The 15,476-nt window shown below is 38.3% G+C and overlaps 1 protein-coding gene across 4 annotated transcripts in view; it reads right to left on the bottom strand.

The window, feature by feature from the left end:
• The window catches only part of cadpsa (Ca2+-dependent activator protein for secretion a), an 89,219-nt gene that overhangs the window by 33,635 nt on the left and 40,108 nt on the right, over window positions 1-15,476 (bottom strand). For 3 of the 4 annotated variants that reach the window (XM_081607507.1, XM_008410349.3, XM_081607506.1), the window contains exons 14-20: window positions 15,092-15,193; window positions 14,923-14,986; window positions 13,962-14,085; window positions 12,089-12,157; window positions 8,905-9,011; window positions 5,926-6,082; window positions 1,333-1,474 (exon numbers count right to left, since the gene is read on the bottom strand). In XM_081607507.1, coding sequence (XP_081463633.1) covers window positions 1,333-1,474; window positions 5,926-6,082; window positions 8,905-9,011; window positions 12,089-12,157; window positions 13,962-14,085; window positions 14,923-14,986; window positions 15,092-15,193 — 765 coding nt within the window. The remainder of the gene's footprint in view (window positions 1-1,332; window positions 1,475-5,925; window positions 6,083-8,904; window positions 9,012-12,088; window positions 12,158-13,961; window positions 14,086-14,922; window positions 14,987-15,091; window positions 15,194-15,476) is intronic. The other variant, XM_008410350.3, reaches the window with a different exon arrangement.

Genomic DNA, 15,476 nt, shown 5'->3' with positions numbered 1-15,476 from the left:
AGATCTCATTTTCAAGGGGGACCTGGGCAGAAGTCTGCAGTGCACAGCAACCTGGTTACAAAATTGATTAATACATATACACAAGTATAAAACAATATAAAATAATTTAAAAACCGTGACACTGTAATCTCGTTGCCTGTTTTTAAGAATCACTCGAAATGAGTCCAGTGAAATCAATTCTGACATCTTGAGTTCAGACTGGAGCTGATTCCAGGCTGAAGGAGCATCACACTGAAAGCTTGCTTTCCTTCTTCAGTTCGGCAACGTGGAACATGCAAAAGAAAAATGTTGTTGGAGCGTTGGGCAGTGGCGCCCCCAAGGGGGTGCCATGGTCACCCCTGGAATGACGCTTGCCACCCTACCCCAGGGAATAAAGCCTACAAAGGCTTACGAGTCAGAAAACAAAATCCACAATCCTTAAATTTGAAGCAATCCAGTAATGAGGGTAGAAAATACAAAAGTAGCCACAAAAGTTGATTCCAATGAACAACTTTCAAAGGACAAAAAACTATCAAAGGTCAAACTGAGGTGAGAAACAATGAGAACCTGCTTCTCCTTTGAAAGACAGTCTGCAAACACACACTAGAGATACCACCATTCTACAGAAAAATTTATAAGGTACCACATTCTCCAAATAATTTCAACAAGTATTTTTTATGCACATACTACTATACAAGATCTTGTTTTACATGCAATGGGGTAAAATTAATATAGGTAACAGATTTAAAGTGAGATCACAACAGGGAAACAAAAAAGTACAATGAATGAAATGTAATAATAGAGCGTAATGCAGAACTAGGACTCATCCTGTAAAGTGGTGTTAGCATACATGTTATTTTTGTGCTGCTTTCTCATGCTGTATTTTCTTGATGCATATTATTTTTCATGATTCTCAGTTGTTCATAGAAGTTTAACATTGACCACACACAAGATAATTGCTTTGGTACATTTTCCTTTCTGTCTACAACAGTAAAATAATTTTGGGGTTTCTGTCTCTGTCCCTCTCCGCTGTGAGTGGCGCACAGTGTAGTGCAGAAAAGGATGTGAGGTGGATGGGAGGGAAATGAAACACGTGAAGGAAATAATTATAAAAGTACAGGGGTCTGTGTGTTGATGGCACACACAAAAAAATGTACGTATGCTGTTACAAGGAATTTGAGTTAATCCAGGATTAACATGTTCGTTTTAACATATCTAGTTAAAAATAAAAGCTATGAAACTGATTCCAACAAGCTGGTATTATTTTGGACTCAACTGTATGAAATAAGCCACGTGTAGGTAATTCTACAAAGAGTATAAGAGAAGATAAAAGAAAAAAATGTAAATGCTTACTTTACTGGTTCCCAGCACTCTCTCTCAAAGCCTCTGTGGATGGACTGAGCGATGGACGACTCCATCAGGTCCACGTATCGCACCACCAGAGGGGCGTACAGGTCCTGGAGGTGTTTGTGGAACTTTCCATTGCACAGATTGTCTGTAAGACCAAACCGGAGAAGAGAAATAACGTGTCAAGCATGTTTCTTCGTGTGCAAATTACATTAAGCACAATATAATCACCAGAACTACTTCAAAGGGACACATCTTGACTGGTTATCCATAAAATACCGCATCAACTTCAAGATTCTCCTTCTCACCTTCTAAGCTCTCCATAACTTGGCACTCTTCCACAGCTCACCTGTAATTCTGATTCTATGTCTTCATTTAAATCTAAGCTTAAACCTCCCTTTTCCAAACTTGCTTATTCTGCTTACAGTCACTTCTTTCTGTTATTAGTTCTTCTGTATTTGATGTTCGGTGACCTTGAGTGCTTTGAAAGACATCTTCAAATAAAATGCATTAATATTATTATTATTATCATTATTATTATCCATTGCACATGTTTTCTTTTGGAGTAAAAGTAAGGGAAGAGATATTCAGTCAAGATTTCCAGTTATTTATTTTAGATACATCGATAAAAAAAAAAAAAAAATCAAGTTTCATCTCACATGTAATTTACAGCTAGATTTTTGGGGAAAACTGATTTTCTATTTTTTTTTATTCCATTAATACAAATGAAATATTTCTTCTCCCCCCTCCCCTCCTATTCTTGACAAACAAAAGGTCAGAGTCTTGGGGTGTTTCTAAATCAAACACATCACAAACATTTCCCCCAGTCTCAGCTGACTCCCAACTGGTAAAAAGGCAACACTGACAAAGACCACAGGAGATAAAATGGAGGCCAGTGTGTGCTAATGTGATGCCTCACGGCTCCATGCAGCGTGTCTGCTTTTTCTCTCCTTCTCCCTCTTTGTTTTTCTCTCTCCCTCTGAGCATGTGTTTGTGCGTTTGTGTGTTGGCATTTGAGTCAAGGTCGATGATACACAGTAGGTGCAATGTTTGTTGTGTTCCCTGATTGCCACACTCCAAATTAGCCACTTGAGCGGCTGCTGTCCACTTTGATGTGTTGTATCCAGGAGTGTGCTTGCAGGGTTCGCCACGGCGAAGCTACCACTGCTTTAGACCTCATTAACTCCTCGAATGGCAGCCCGACTTTGGCGCCTGTCTAGTTCTATGGCTATTTACTACTGCATAAGTGCACCGCTGTGGGGCAACAGAACAGATGACCTTCTGCGGTAAAGATGTCCCTGCTATTATATATTTTACTCATGCGTCTAGTTACTCTGTCTGGGCAGTTAGAGCTTCTGCTGGGATTTATACCGATACAGTGCTCTGGGTGTACATATTTACTGATAATGAACACCCTGTTTTAATGGTCTATGACAACTCATAATGAAATAATCACCAATAAGTTAATGATTCTAGCATTTGAAATGTTATGAAGCCAATAATGATAACCTGTCAATGGTGTAGCCAGGTATTACTTTATTGATTCAGCAATAACCTCAGTCCTTTATCAATGCGGGTGACATCAGAAGCTCATGTGCACCCACTAAAAAGACACATAAGCCTTTTTATCCTCACTGTCTGACATTGACCAAACGTCTCCTGTTTCAGGTCAGCTGGAATTATCTAAATTATTTCTATTCAATAAATGTCATAATATTTATAGAGAGAATATATCAAAGATGGATTTATTATTGTCATCAAGATTAGAAGTTTGTATGTCTTTCCTCAGCCTTTCATACCATCACCTTTGAACTGTATTACTTGGGTCAAACGTTTTGGATTTTCTATCACAAGATTCTTACAATAGAACTAAGTCAGGTTGGTATGCTGCCTCATTCACACACATCTTTTTCAGAATCATTTTGATTTTATGCTTAGGACTGTTGTCCCAAGACCTATTTGTGCCCAAGCTTTAACTTCCTGGATGAGAGTTTGGATGTTGCTTCAATATTTCCAAATAATGTCCTTCCTTCATGATTCTGGCTGTAATCCCAGCAAAGGGTGTGTGTGTGTGTGTGCGTGTGTGTGTGTGTGTGTGTGGATCAATCTCATCCAGGCTTGCATGTCTGGACACTGTTATTTAATTCCAATCTTCCTCAAAAAACTGTTCCAGTTCTGTGAGGTTGGTGGGTACTAGCTGTGAACAACACTCTTTTAGTCATGTTCTTTATTGGACTGACGTCTGGGCTTTGAGTACACCACTCAAGAACGTCCACCTTCTCGTCTTGAAGTCTGTGTAGCTTCAGCTGGATGCTTCGGGTCATCATCTAGCTAGAAAATAAATGTCCTCTGAAGTCGTAGTTCTCTGACAGATGGAAACAAATTGTGCTTTAGGATTTCTCTAGATTTTGCTGCATTTACTGTATTTTGTGGCCCATGTTCACAAACCTTCCTGGATCATCTGCAGAGAAGAATCACCAAAAAGCACGATGCTTCTACCACCATGCTTCACAGGCAGGATGATGCGTTTGTGGTGATGTGCAGCCTTTGGCATTCGGCAACAATACCGTCTCATCTGATGGCCAAAAAGCTTCGCTTCAGTCTTCTTCCAAGTGGAAGAAAGTGGAAGAAAGTTCTTGGCCATGTGGATTCTGACAAAATGGGGTTTAGTTGGAAGACGTATTGTTTGTTACTCTGAGTAACAATCAGAGGATTAACCAGACTTACTTCCTGCTTTTTAACCTACTAGCCATGTTGTATGTCTGTAGTGTGTGTGTGTTTGTGTGTTTTTTGGGGGTCTGATAATGTGGTCAAAACTTGATTCTGGTTGCTGCAGGTCAGCCATCTCTTTAATGAACTGCATGCTCTTGACTGCAGGAACACTGAGGAGCAGTGTGCAGCCCTGTAAAGGATACACTTCAGTGTTCACAATGTGGACTCAATCTAGAAGGTGCTAATTGTCCCTTGGGAATGTGTCCCCTTTTTAGTTTGCCAGTCGGGAGTCAAGGAGAAGGCGAAGCATCGTCCACTTATTTGGCGTAACTGAAAAGACTGCAAATAGCTTGTTATGCTCACTTGTTAGTGTTATCAAATTGGCCTCCTCCTGATTTTCCTTCACATTTTCAGCTGTGTGAAAGTAGCAACTGAAGTGCATAGCAATGGACGTGGTTACACAAGGCAGCATAAAACAAGGACATTGCTAGGTGCTGGTTAGAGTACTGAAGAAAAAGAACACAAACAGAGACAAGCAGGCTGCTATGACTAAAGTTAACGTTTAAGAAATATGGCAGCCCAAAACTCAAGTTCTTTTTAAAGACCTTTAAATATGTTTACATTGAAAAAAAGTAGATTCTCTTTGATAGGTTCTACAATTGTTGAAACTCAAGGTAAGAAAGATCAGCATCACTGTTATTTTTCTATTAAACAAAAACACAACTAGAGTTTGGTAGCTTAGTTGTAGAGGCTTTTTGACTGAATCATATGACTAATGTCCATGCAACATTGCAGATACATCAACCAACACAGCCCCACAACATCCAGAGCATTAAAGCGGATGTACTACGTAAATTATTTATATGCTATTCCCTCATCAAAAACATACCTGGAGTGTTGCTTTGATTCTTTCGTCTGTATTTGAGAAATCCTACAATCTCCCGTGGCAACCATTCGGGGGTGCCTAAGCGCTTGCCCATACAAAGCCCCAAATATTTAACCAAAGCTTAGAGTTAAAGTCTCCAGCCTAGCATTCCCCTTTCAGCCCTGCCCCACCTTTTCCACTCAGTTCCTCCAAACTAGTGGCAGCAGTAATTAGCAAACACCCAGTGGAACTTTAGTGAAAAATGTAATCTATTAATAAGTATTGAAATCCAATGCATGAGCAATACTGAGAGTGTAAGAGGTCTCAGCATTCTATCTAGTTCTATCAAAGGTTACATTCACACTGCAGCCTGAAGTGACCCGATTCAGATTTTTTTTATTTTTTTTTTTGCTTTAATGCAACCTGTATCTGATCTTTTCATGACAGATTTTTTTCCACTGTGATCCAGTGGACATATACGTATCTGATCTTTTCAAACGTGAACGAGGCTGGAAAAATCATTTCATAAGTAATACAGATGATGTCATATTTTGCATTTATAAAACCTCAATTAAATATAATGCTCAGAGAATCAAAGTGACTCTATATGTTGTTAACCCCTCTGTAAAACAAAATGGCAGTTTGCTTCTTACATGTGTTGACTTAACTGGAAAGGACTTAGCGTTACAACCACTAGCTTCCATATTCCATGCAGAGTGTGTGCACACAGTTCAGAGTTTACTAAAACTCTGACCCATCTGTCTCTGCAATCTGGCAACGCAAAAGTATGATTCAAGTGGCATCTGTGCAGTCACTCCCTCTACATACAAACAAGTTAATTGCTTGAATGAAGTAGCTCACTTATGGGCTCAACATGCTGTCTGCCCCCGCCAAACTACATCTACAGGTTGAAAAAAAACAAAAACGTGTAACTACACTAGTTCCTCTCACAGTTCCACCTTAATTAGAAATACATTTCATTGTGTCTGCATGGGATTGTTGTTAATTTCTAAGTCACTCACAATCGACTCTCAGGAAGTCGTTGAGCAGCTGGAAAAGCGGGAAGCTGTCCCAGCTATCAGGCGGCTGGATTTCAAGGGCTGCGTCCATGTCGGCCGAGTAAAGACACAGGAAGGTCTCGGCGTGCTCCACCATCAGGTCCGACCACCACGCAAAGGCCTTCGCATGGAGCGCACATTGACAAACAAGAGTCCAAAAAGCAAAGAGAAATCAAAATGTTGAGAATGAGGAAAATATGTACAACTATAGTCATTGAAGGTGAACCTCTATTAATATGTGGTTGCTAAATCTTAAATAAAAAACTAACGATAAAATGTAACCTCACTGATCTGCTGGAATGACTCTTGGCTCTCTCTTTTACTTATTACCACGTGGAATTAAGCTGCTGAAAATACAGAATTCATTGTGGGATCTCAAGAGAAGGCTTCTTCACAACTTGGGGCACAAACAACTGTTTTTTGGCACAGAGATCGACATGCTTTCCTCAAGGCCCGCTGAGGGAGCAGCAGAAGCTCCTTGACAAGCATGGTAGGGAGCTACTTAAACACTTACCCACAGCTCCTTCACTCAGTCGGTCGGAAGAAAGGAGCACACAGATCTCTTAATCAAATAGATGCCGTGGAGCAGGTGTTGGTAACCCCACTACTCTCATGCACGTCGAAAATACAATATTCTCCATGCACCGCTGCTCTTGCTGAGCCTCTTAGGACAGAGTTCTGAGGATCCGTGGTGTTCACATCAAGCTGTTAGCACTGTAATGTGAATGTACCCACTAGTTTCTATGGCACTTGTTGTGGAGGGAGAGGTACAGGGGGATGAGGGGCTCATGCACTTGCCATAGCAGCTCTTAGCAGCGAATACTTGATGTGGGAAAAGTTGGGAAGAGAGGGACAAGTCGTTGCCACTCATGTAACGGCGTCTGATGACGACTAGCTCTGACTTGAATGAGTTTCATGTGAGGTATATTCAGTTATTTAAACATACAAAGGTGGCAATACGTTCTATAAAAAAAAGAACATCTGAATGAAATGTTCAGCAGGGCTATGAAAAATGATGTTTTCTACACACTTTGTATTGCACATGCATCGTTGCATAAATGTCTAGCAGTAGAGCTTTGGCTATATTCACTATGAAGGTGCAGAATTGGCTTCATGGCGCAGTATAAAAGCCAAAATCTGGACTCCTTGCTCGAAAAATAATCTTAGCATATTTCTGTAATCAATGTTCTGTTTTTGCTGGATGAATAAAAATATATAAAAAAAAGAAGGACAGCTTGCCTTTACTTTTAGGTTATATGCATAAATATTCAGCTGATCGAATCAGAGATAAATACAGTACAGCTGATCCAGGGTGTGTTGTTTACAAATTCTAGGTTGATCATTTTTCTTATCAATATAAAGTTTTCTTTGAAAAACGTTTGTGTCCAAACATCTAAGTAGCTTCCTGCAACAAAGACATGGCAACCACTGAAGCCACAATACAGTAGTCTTAATTTTGGCCTTAATAAAGCATCATAAACATAATAGATAAATGAGATGTAGATGAATTGGACTTGCAGTAAAATATTTTTTAGAATAGAAAACCTTAAAACTTCTAAATAAAAGTTAAGGCCATTAAAAGGTTTTTGTTTCAAAATTGTAAAAACTTGCTGAATATTGGTTACATGACAAATTTGTGCCTAAATACTTTTACAAGATATGCAAACATGTGTAAATGCTAATTTGAGATACCTTGGATTGAAGAACTATTACATGGTACTGTTTTTTGGTTTGAAGTATCTCTTGACACCACCTTTGTTTGTCCACAGATTTCCTAACTGAAAAACCTTCCATTTTTTTTATCCACTTTTACCAAAACGTTTAGGAAAAGATTTAGCCTTCCATTTGTGGGTTTCAAGATTTCATAGACATTGTTTGAAAGACCATTTTATGTCAATCCACTGATGATAATTGAACAAATGGTTACATAAGAGGCAAGGAGGAGGGGGGTTGTAAACATGAGTAGAATTGAAGACGGATATCAAAAAAATGAGCAAAATTGTAGGTGTGACGTCAGGCAATAGAAAGCAGGCCTCACATTTCTCGTCTCGTTCAACAACAGGAACTTTATTCCTGTGCCTTTTTCTTTATAGTTAGCTTGCAACAGTAAGCAGGAAACAGGTCGGCATATTAAGGAATGATTTAGGGTAAATTCCTGAAAACAAATAACAGCAACAGACAACTCTGTAATTTTTTTTTGGGAAGGGGAGGGGGGGTCCTCAGGGCAAAGGTCTGTTTTCAACACTGCTGAAGTGCTTGTCAGTCCTTCTGTATGCAGCTTGGCCCATTTATCATACAAAGTACTGGTACAAGCACTTGGCTAGCAGTGGATATGTGGTAAGCATATAGGATCCTCTGCAACAACAGCTGTATCATTATGTGCATGCGGCGGGCCTGGAGGGGTCAGGGTAGAGGGTCAGAGATAATACGCTGAATTACATACCTCTTTTCCCTGCTCAATATACGCAACGTGCAAATCAAATAAACAGTTGAAATAAAAAGCAGAAAGGAAGTAAATACATTTTCTTTCATACCACACAATAAAGCCAGAAAATAATTAAAGAGACAGGCATATGAAATAAAAGGCCTATGAAGCTAACATGCTAACACGCTAACAGGCGGCTCCTTTCAGTTTAAGGTCAGTTACTGCAAATGTAGTTATTATTGACCTTATACTATTAAGATTGTTAGAGTGTGAACATTTTTTCTTTTGAATATCTCCTTGGCTTAAACGTCTTCATTATTAATGATAATGGTACTTGTGGGCATTACACAAATCAGTAGCTAAAAGACATATTTGAGGGAGCTGGGAATGCACTGTGTGCGTGTGCGTGTGCGTGCGTGCGTGTGTCTGCAGGTGTGTGGTGTGTGTGTGTGCACATGTGTGTGGTGTGCGTGCGTGTATGTGTGTGAGTAGATGAAGATGCTTAGCAGACCACTGACCTCAGCATGGTGTTCCTCATTCTGCTGAAGCACCTCGATAACCAGCTCAGACAAACGGATAGTATCCTCCAGCTTTTTGGCAGGGGTGACTAACCGGCCTACATTTTCTGAAGCACAAGGGTTAAAAATCAACAATCACTTTTTTTTTCCTCTCTGAGGCACAGCTTTGTGGATAATGTTTGCATGCAACCTAAGTGTCCTAATGAACAAAGGGAAGTACCATGCATGCTGTTAAATTGATTACACATTAAATCTATAGGTTTCAGTCACTCAAGAATTTGGATTTAACTGGTGTCTCTCAAGTGGTTCATATTTGACCTTAAATTGATACAAAACATGTACACGAAAAGGTTTTTAGTATATATATACATGTTTTACAACAGGTTGAGTAAAAGAAGGAATAAAATATCCTCTTACTATGACTGGAATCAGAGCACAACACTGAACATTGACTTCTATTTCAGAGTTCAGGCATTTAAGTACAATTTGAAACCAATTCATATTTGCCTTGGTTAAAGGTCATTGTGCAAAATCACACACAATGCATGTTTAACACCAAAACTTGTTAGTTTTGGATTTAAAAGTATCTATCTATCTATCTATCTATCTATCTATCTATCTATCTATCTATCTATATCAATCTCTCTGTAGATACATAGATATATGTGAGGGGTTGTTCCTTTGCAGAACAGTGATGACATCATCTAATAAAAGCATGGACATGATGAGGAACATAAGCAGCAACACTGAACACTTATCATGCAGTAATGTTGTCATCTTTTGATTTTATCCAGAGGTTCTAAGTCGCAATGTGTCTGTTGAACTTACATTTCACAATAAATGTATAAATACATGAGCCAAAACATTGTGACCATTCAGAGAAAGATGATGATGATGACCATCTCATAATACTGGTGGAAGTCTGGTTAATTAAAATTTATTTTCAAAATCAGCTTGATGCTAGTTTCATGTTGACACGTTTCCAAAGTCCTGACAAACAAGTGTGTTACTCCGCAATGGTCATAATATGTTGGCTCATCACTGCAGGCTACACTAAATGAAAGCTTGACCTCCACACCTTCGTTGTGTTCAGTGAGAGGTGTATTTATACTATGGCCAGAAAATAATCTAACTTCTTGTTTGACAGAGCCTTGTGGAATCAACTTGGGACAAGTTCCACTAACCGGTGTTTGTAAGTCAGAGTAGATTTACAGATCTGTACGTAAAAGGCCATGGTATAAGGATGAGAATGAGTTTAAAAGTGTTAGAATGCAGATGATTTTGATAAGGTATATAAGGCAGATAATGGAATTTGAGGCAGAAACACTATAACACAAATCAAAGTGCTTCCACTTCATCCATTATGCTCATATATCAGAAGAGCAAGTTAAGTTTTATCACTTACAATGGGACAGTGAAGTTAGCAGGCATAAAGGGCAGGCCAGGACTCTAAAAGTAAAAATTGAATTATTTGAGACTGGAATAATTTGGTTGGATGATCATTCAGAGGAAGAGTACACAATAGCCAGGCTGCTCAGCCTGCTTTCAGACGAAGAGTGCAGAAAGAAACATTTAATGGGAGATTATCAGATTCAAGTCAAATACGGTGGGTCTCATCCATTTACCGCCGGCTTCCAAAGTCATTTCATATTAATTCACCCACTGAACTACAATTCTGAGGCTGATTCACGAGTTTTCTTAAAAAAGAAAAACATATGATGGCAGTACCACCATCAAGTGACAGTGATCTTGCTGTTATAAACAGTCATGTATGAATGATGAGAATAGCAGGTGACCAAAGTCACACCCTTGTGGTACACCTGTCAGGATGCACTCTGCCATTCGGGCCGTCTGTTGCTAAGGAAGTCCAGCAACAGACAGGAAGCTGGCTTCAGAGACAGCTTATTATTGTTCAGGTGTGTAAGGAGTGTTTGTCAACCTGTTTGACAAACAGGTTATATCATTAGCTATATTAATAACTAATATAACTAATGAAATCAGAAATTGTTTCTATTTTAAATTGCATAGCTAGCACCCGTAGCTGAAGCGAGCTGTAATCTTTATCAGGTTCTGCCCGGAAATGCTAAAATGCTGATACTTTGCGAAACTGCTGTTTTGCAGTCGGACATGTTGTTAAAAGTTTCTTTCAGTTAGAAATGACTGAATTTGATCATTTTGTTTCCTTTTTATCATAGTACTTATTAATGTGAAGCTTCGCCATGACATTAGCAAGACTTCTACTGATACTTTAGCTTCTAACTTTTGCAAAAAGCTGATCAGCATATTTATCTTGACTTTTCTCTCCACACTGAGAATATAAGAGGTTTGTGAGATCAAGGTTTCCTGAGTAATGCACTAGATAAGGTTATGTTTAGGACATCACCTTGATCCTTTGCTTTTTTCTGAGATTTATCTACTAGGTGTGAGGTAAATTAAAAGAGCAGGTCGCCAGGATGGAGAAGAGGAGGAATGAGATTGGGGGGGTTATCAGGATCAGGGTAAGAGAGAAGACATGAACATTAAGTACATAAAGCATAGGCAAAATACAGAGGAAGACATACATCAATAAATGCCAATTTTACACAGACTTTTAAAAATGTTTAACCTACTACCCGCAGGTTTATTCTTAAGGCGTCATTCTAAATATTAACCACAAGAAAATTAAACACATGATTTTTTTATTTCAGGTTTGTGTAATTTCAGGTATGTGCAACTATTATCCGGATCCAAAGTCTAGTTGAAGCTCTACACATAAACATAGTTGTTTGTGTCAACAAAAATGAGACCTAAAAATGTCCAAAACCATTGTTTAGATGTGCTGTTGCTATGGCTTTAACACTCGAAACAATTTACACGAAAGCAAAGTAAAAATGCATTCAAGTCGCAGACAGACAGAAGATGGGAGGCAAAAGCAGGACAGGCAACACAGATAAAGCAAGTAAGTAAGTAAAGAAATCTATAAAGCACTTTTGACAGTTGTGGAAAAATTGCTGCAGGATTCTTGGAACATAATCTAGAGAATATCACAAGTTAGTCTTAATAAACAGAGTACAATCAAACCAAAAGAAGGTAGTCAGCATAAAAAAAAAGAAGCATTTGAGATGGTTGGCACAAACTCTGTCTAAAACGGGAACAATACAAGAATCCATAAGAAGGCAAAACAAAGCGAGCGAAAGATACTCACGAATAGTTAAATCCATCACTTGAGACGCCAAGCAGAAGACAGGATGCTCATACATCTCTCTTTTTTTCCCTACAAACAGAGGAAGGATACCAAGGCATGCAGGAGGCCAAGGTCAGAGAGGATGAGCATAGGAAAGACCGGTGGCTCAGGGGACTACTGTGTGATGGTAAAGTACCAGAATGATAGTTGTGGAATACTGTTTGACTTACTGGGTAATGTAGTTAGTAAGGCGTGTTATTTATATAATGCCCTTCTATTTGAGTACGAGAATACCGAGCTATAAACGTGCATCTGTAGAACAATGCAAAGTTAATCTTGTACAAAACTGTCAAGTAGGGGACAAAAAAACTCACCTTGTCATTCAGAGGGTCTGGTCTCAGAATATCAAACTTTTATTTCTTTAATTTGGCTGTAAATACACTGTAGCCAGGTAGACATGCTCAGTAACATACAGCGCATCCAGCTTCTCTTTTTCCCACATTTTGTTGTGTTACAGTCTTATTCCAAAATGTGTAAAAGTTCTTCCTTCCCTCAAAATTCACCATGAAACATGCTCACACTGGTGATTAGACACATTTGTGATTTCATTTTAAGAAGTGACTGAATATCGGTCTAAACATGCTGGAGAACTAAATCAAAAAGAAAGACCTCAGGATGAAGTTTTCTGTATTTGCCATTACAATCATCTAGTGAAAATAAATGCATCCACCAATTATTCTGTCATGTTTTTAATCTAAAGCCCTTTATTCTGGTGGTGTCAGGTTGCTTTATAATAGACTTTATTTGGTTGTAAAAGTTCAGCTCTGTGTCCATGATGTCACCTTGGTTTTGTGAAGTTTGATGGGATTTTGCTTAGGACTCCTAGGCCTGTCGCGATCACAAATTTTGATAGACGATAAATTGTCCCAGAACTTATTGCGATAAACGATAACATTGCTGTTTTGAAAACATTGTGAAGTAATATAATAGTAATAATGGCATAAAAATGCAAGAACACATTCTGAAAGATCAATTAACTTTATATTCTAGTAAACATTTAAATTCAGAAACTGGAGGACACTTGAAATATCCAAGATAAAGAAACAACAGAAACAACTACAATTAATTATAAAGTCTCTGTCAACAAAATTATCTTTCAAAAATAAAGGACTAGTTGAGACCAAAACACCAGACTGAATACTTTCATTGTTCAGTTTTTGGTAAAAAAAAATGTAAAAAAAAAAAAAGAAAAAAAGAAAAAAAAAGGAGACAGGCCTAAGTAAGCCAAATGGCCAAGTCATTTTTTTAAATTAAAAAAATAAAATAAAATAAACATTCAAGTTGCAATATAGGCTTTAGCAGCTCTTTCGCTGTTTGGGTCTAAAAATACAAAAACAAAAACAAAAAAACGGTATGAAAGAGATACAAACGAGGAAAGAGGAGACAGAGAAAACTAGCAGAAGGACTTTAGATATAAGAATGAACAAGCTGGGATAAGCAGGCAGATTGCAATTCTGCTGAAAGAGGCAGGAATACAGTTAGCAAAGAAACAGTGTTGAATGCATTTTTACTTCAATGCAGACTTTTGTATTAAATAGTAAACATATTTAGATTTCTTGGCCTCAAAAAGAGAGGGTTTGTTTGTTAATGAAACTAACTACAGAAGTGTGAACAGCTCTAGAATGTCCTGGTAGATCAGTGCACTGACCCAGTGGACCAGAACCAGTTGATGACATGGCTTCCCACCTCATCACTGGAGATCAGTCAACTCATCCTCTGCGATCAAGAAGGATTTGGACTCTGAGCTCTTATTTTAAACCATTACAACAACAGTGAGACCATTTGCGTGTTGTATTGTCACTTCAACACAAACAGCGACGAAGACTCAGCGTACCTTCCAGTTTTGCGTACTCTGACAGGCGTTGGTAGTTGACTATGGCGGCCTGTTCCAGACATTTCCTGATCACAGCTTTGACGTCTTCTTGTGGGACCGGTGTCACAACGTCTTTCATCAGAACCTTCCCAAAATAAAGATTGCAACATAGTTACATGTTTTAATTTTTTTTCTCATAAATACAAAGCAAATGCATGTTAATAAAGTTGAATTGCAAAAGTAATGTTCTTTTAAAGTAACGACATTTCCCCTGCTAAGAAAGTTTGACTTGCATTAGAGGGTTTCCATCTGGTTATTTATTTATTTTTTCTATCCCGATCCAAATATGTACAATAATTGTGGTCCATCCTACACACAGAACCACAAACCTATCCTCATGTGAGTCTAAAAAAAAAGTTATAGTTGCAGATGAGATTATGGTTCTTTGAGTCAAAATATAGTGAAGTGGCTCAAATAAACAATAGCGATGTTGTCTTGATTTACTTAAACTTATAAATCTAACATTTGATGTTCTCTTGAGACAAAGCTGACCAGCAGTATGAATGGAAAATTCTGAACACAGAAAATATGCTGTGATAAAAATATAAAACGATTCAACGGATGCTCTTTTTATAGTTTCTGTCTGTATAGCTCCAGTCTTCCAGAAAGAAAAAATATTTTACTCTCAACATTCTTTCAGCTTTTAGCAGCTCAACGCTTTCCATGATTACTTGTCATAAAGTGGATGAAAATGTGCCAGAACTCTGTATATAGACAACCAAAGACACTCCAGAACTGGGGTGGAAAAGGAAAAAGCTAGAATTTCAAGAAGAGTCAAAAACAAGAACAATAAAACTATAAGAGCAATGTGGCTAAAATATACAAACAATTAGAGAACAGAGGACCAAAAGCAAATTCTCCAGATCAGCACAACATATATATTTCTTACCAATGATGTTAGTGTTTGTAAAATATAACGTACCCGTTCAAGCAAGGACAGAGTTGCTTTCAGTGCTCCCTCTGGTCGTCCAAATGGAAAACAGTATCTAACAAAAGAATGAGTTACTTTTTTATTTTTTTTCATTTTCAAAATCTCAAATATTCTAAACGTTTTCAAAGTCTTGACATGTTGTCTTTGATCCGATTTCTACCTAAAATGTGTAATCTGGTTCTCCAGAAGCACTCGTAGTCTCTCTTTGATTTCTTCAAAACGCTCCTTTTCCTCCACCGTCACCGTGCCGATCCCATCGGGTCTGAAAGACGATTACAACGAGAACCACAACGAGTAGACCACAGAGAGTACCGACAAGGCTTAAACCTAATGTACTGCACAAGAAAGGAAGCATTAATATAACAGCACAGGCTTCAAGAAAATATCCATTCATGTGCCACTAACAGAATGTAGAAACTCTAAAGACGTCACCCAAAGACCAAAAAAGCAGGATAATCTACCAAACAAGAACAGGCAAACCATTCAGCTAAAAAAAGAAAAAAATGAAACAGTTGAATGAATTTTTTTTGTAACTTGACAGTCAA

Source organism: Poecilia reticulata, chromosome 5 (assembly GCF_904066995.2).
Source record: "Poecilia reticulata chromosome 5, P_reticulata-male-v2, whole genome shotgun sequence".
NCBI classification, from domain to species: domain Eukaryota; kingdom Metazoa; phylum Chordata; class Actinopteri; order Cyprinodontiformes; family Poeciliidae; genus Poecilia; species Poecilia reticulata.
This window is presented reverse-complemented; position numbering and strand designations above follow the sequence as displayed.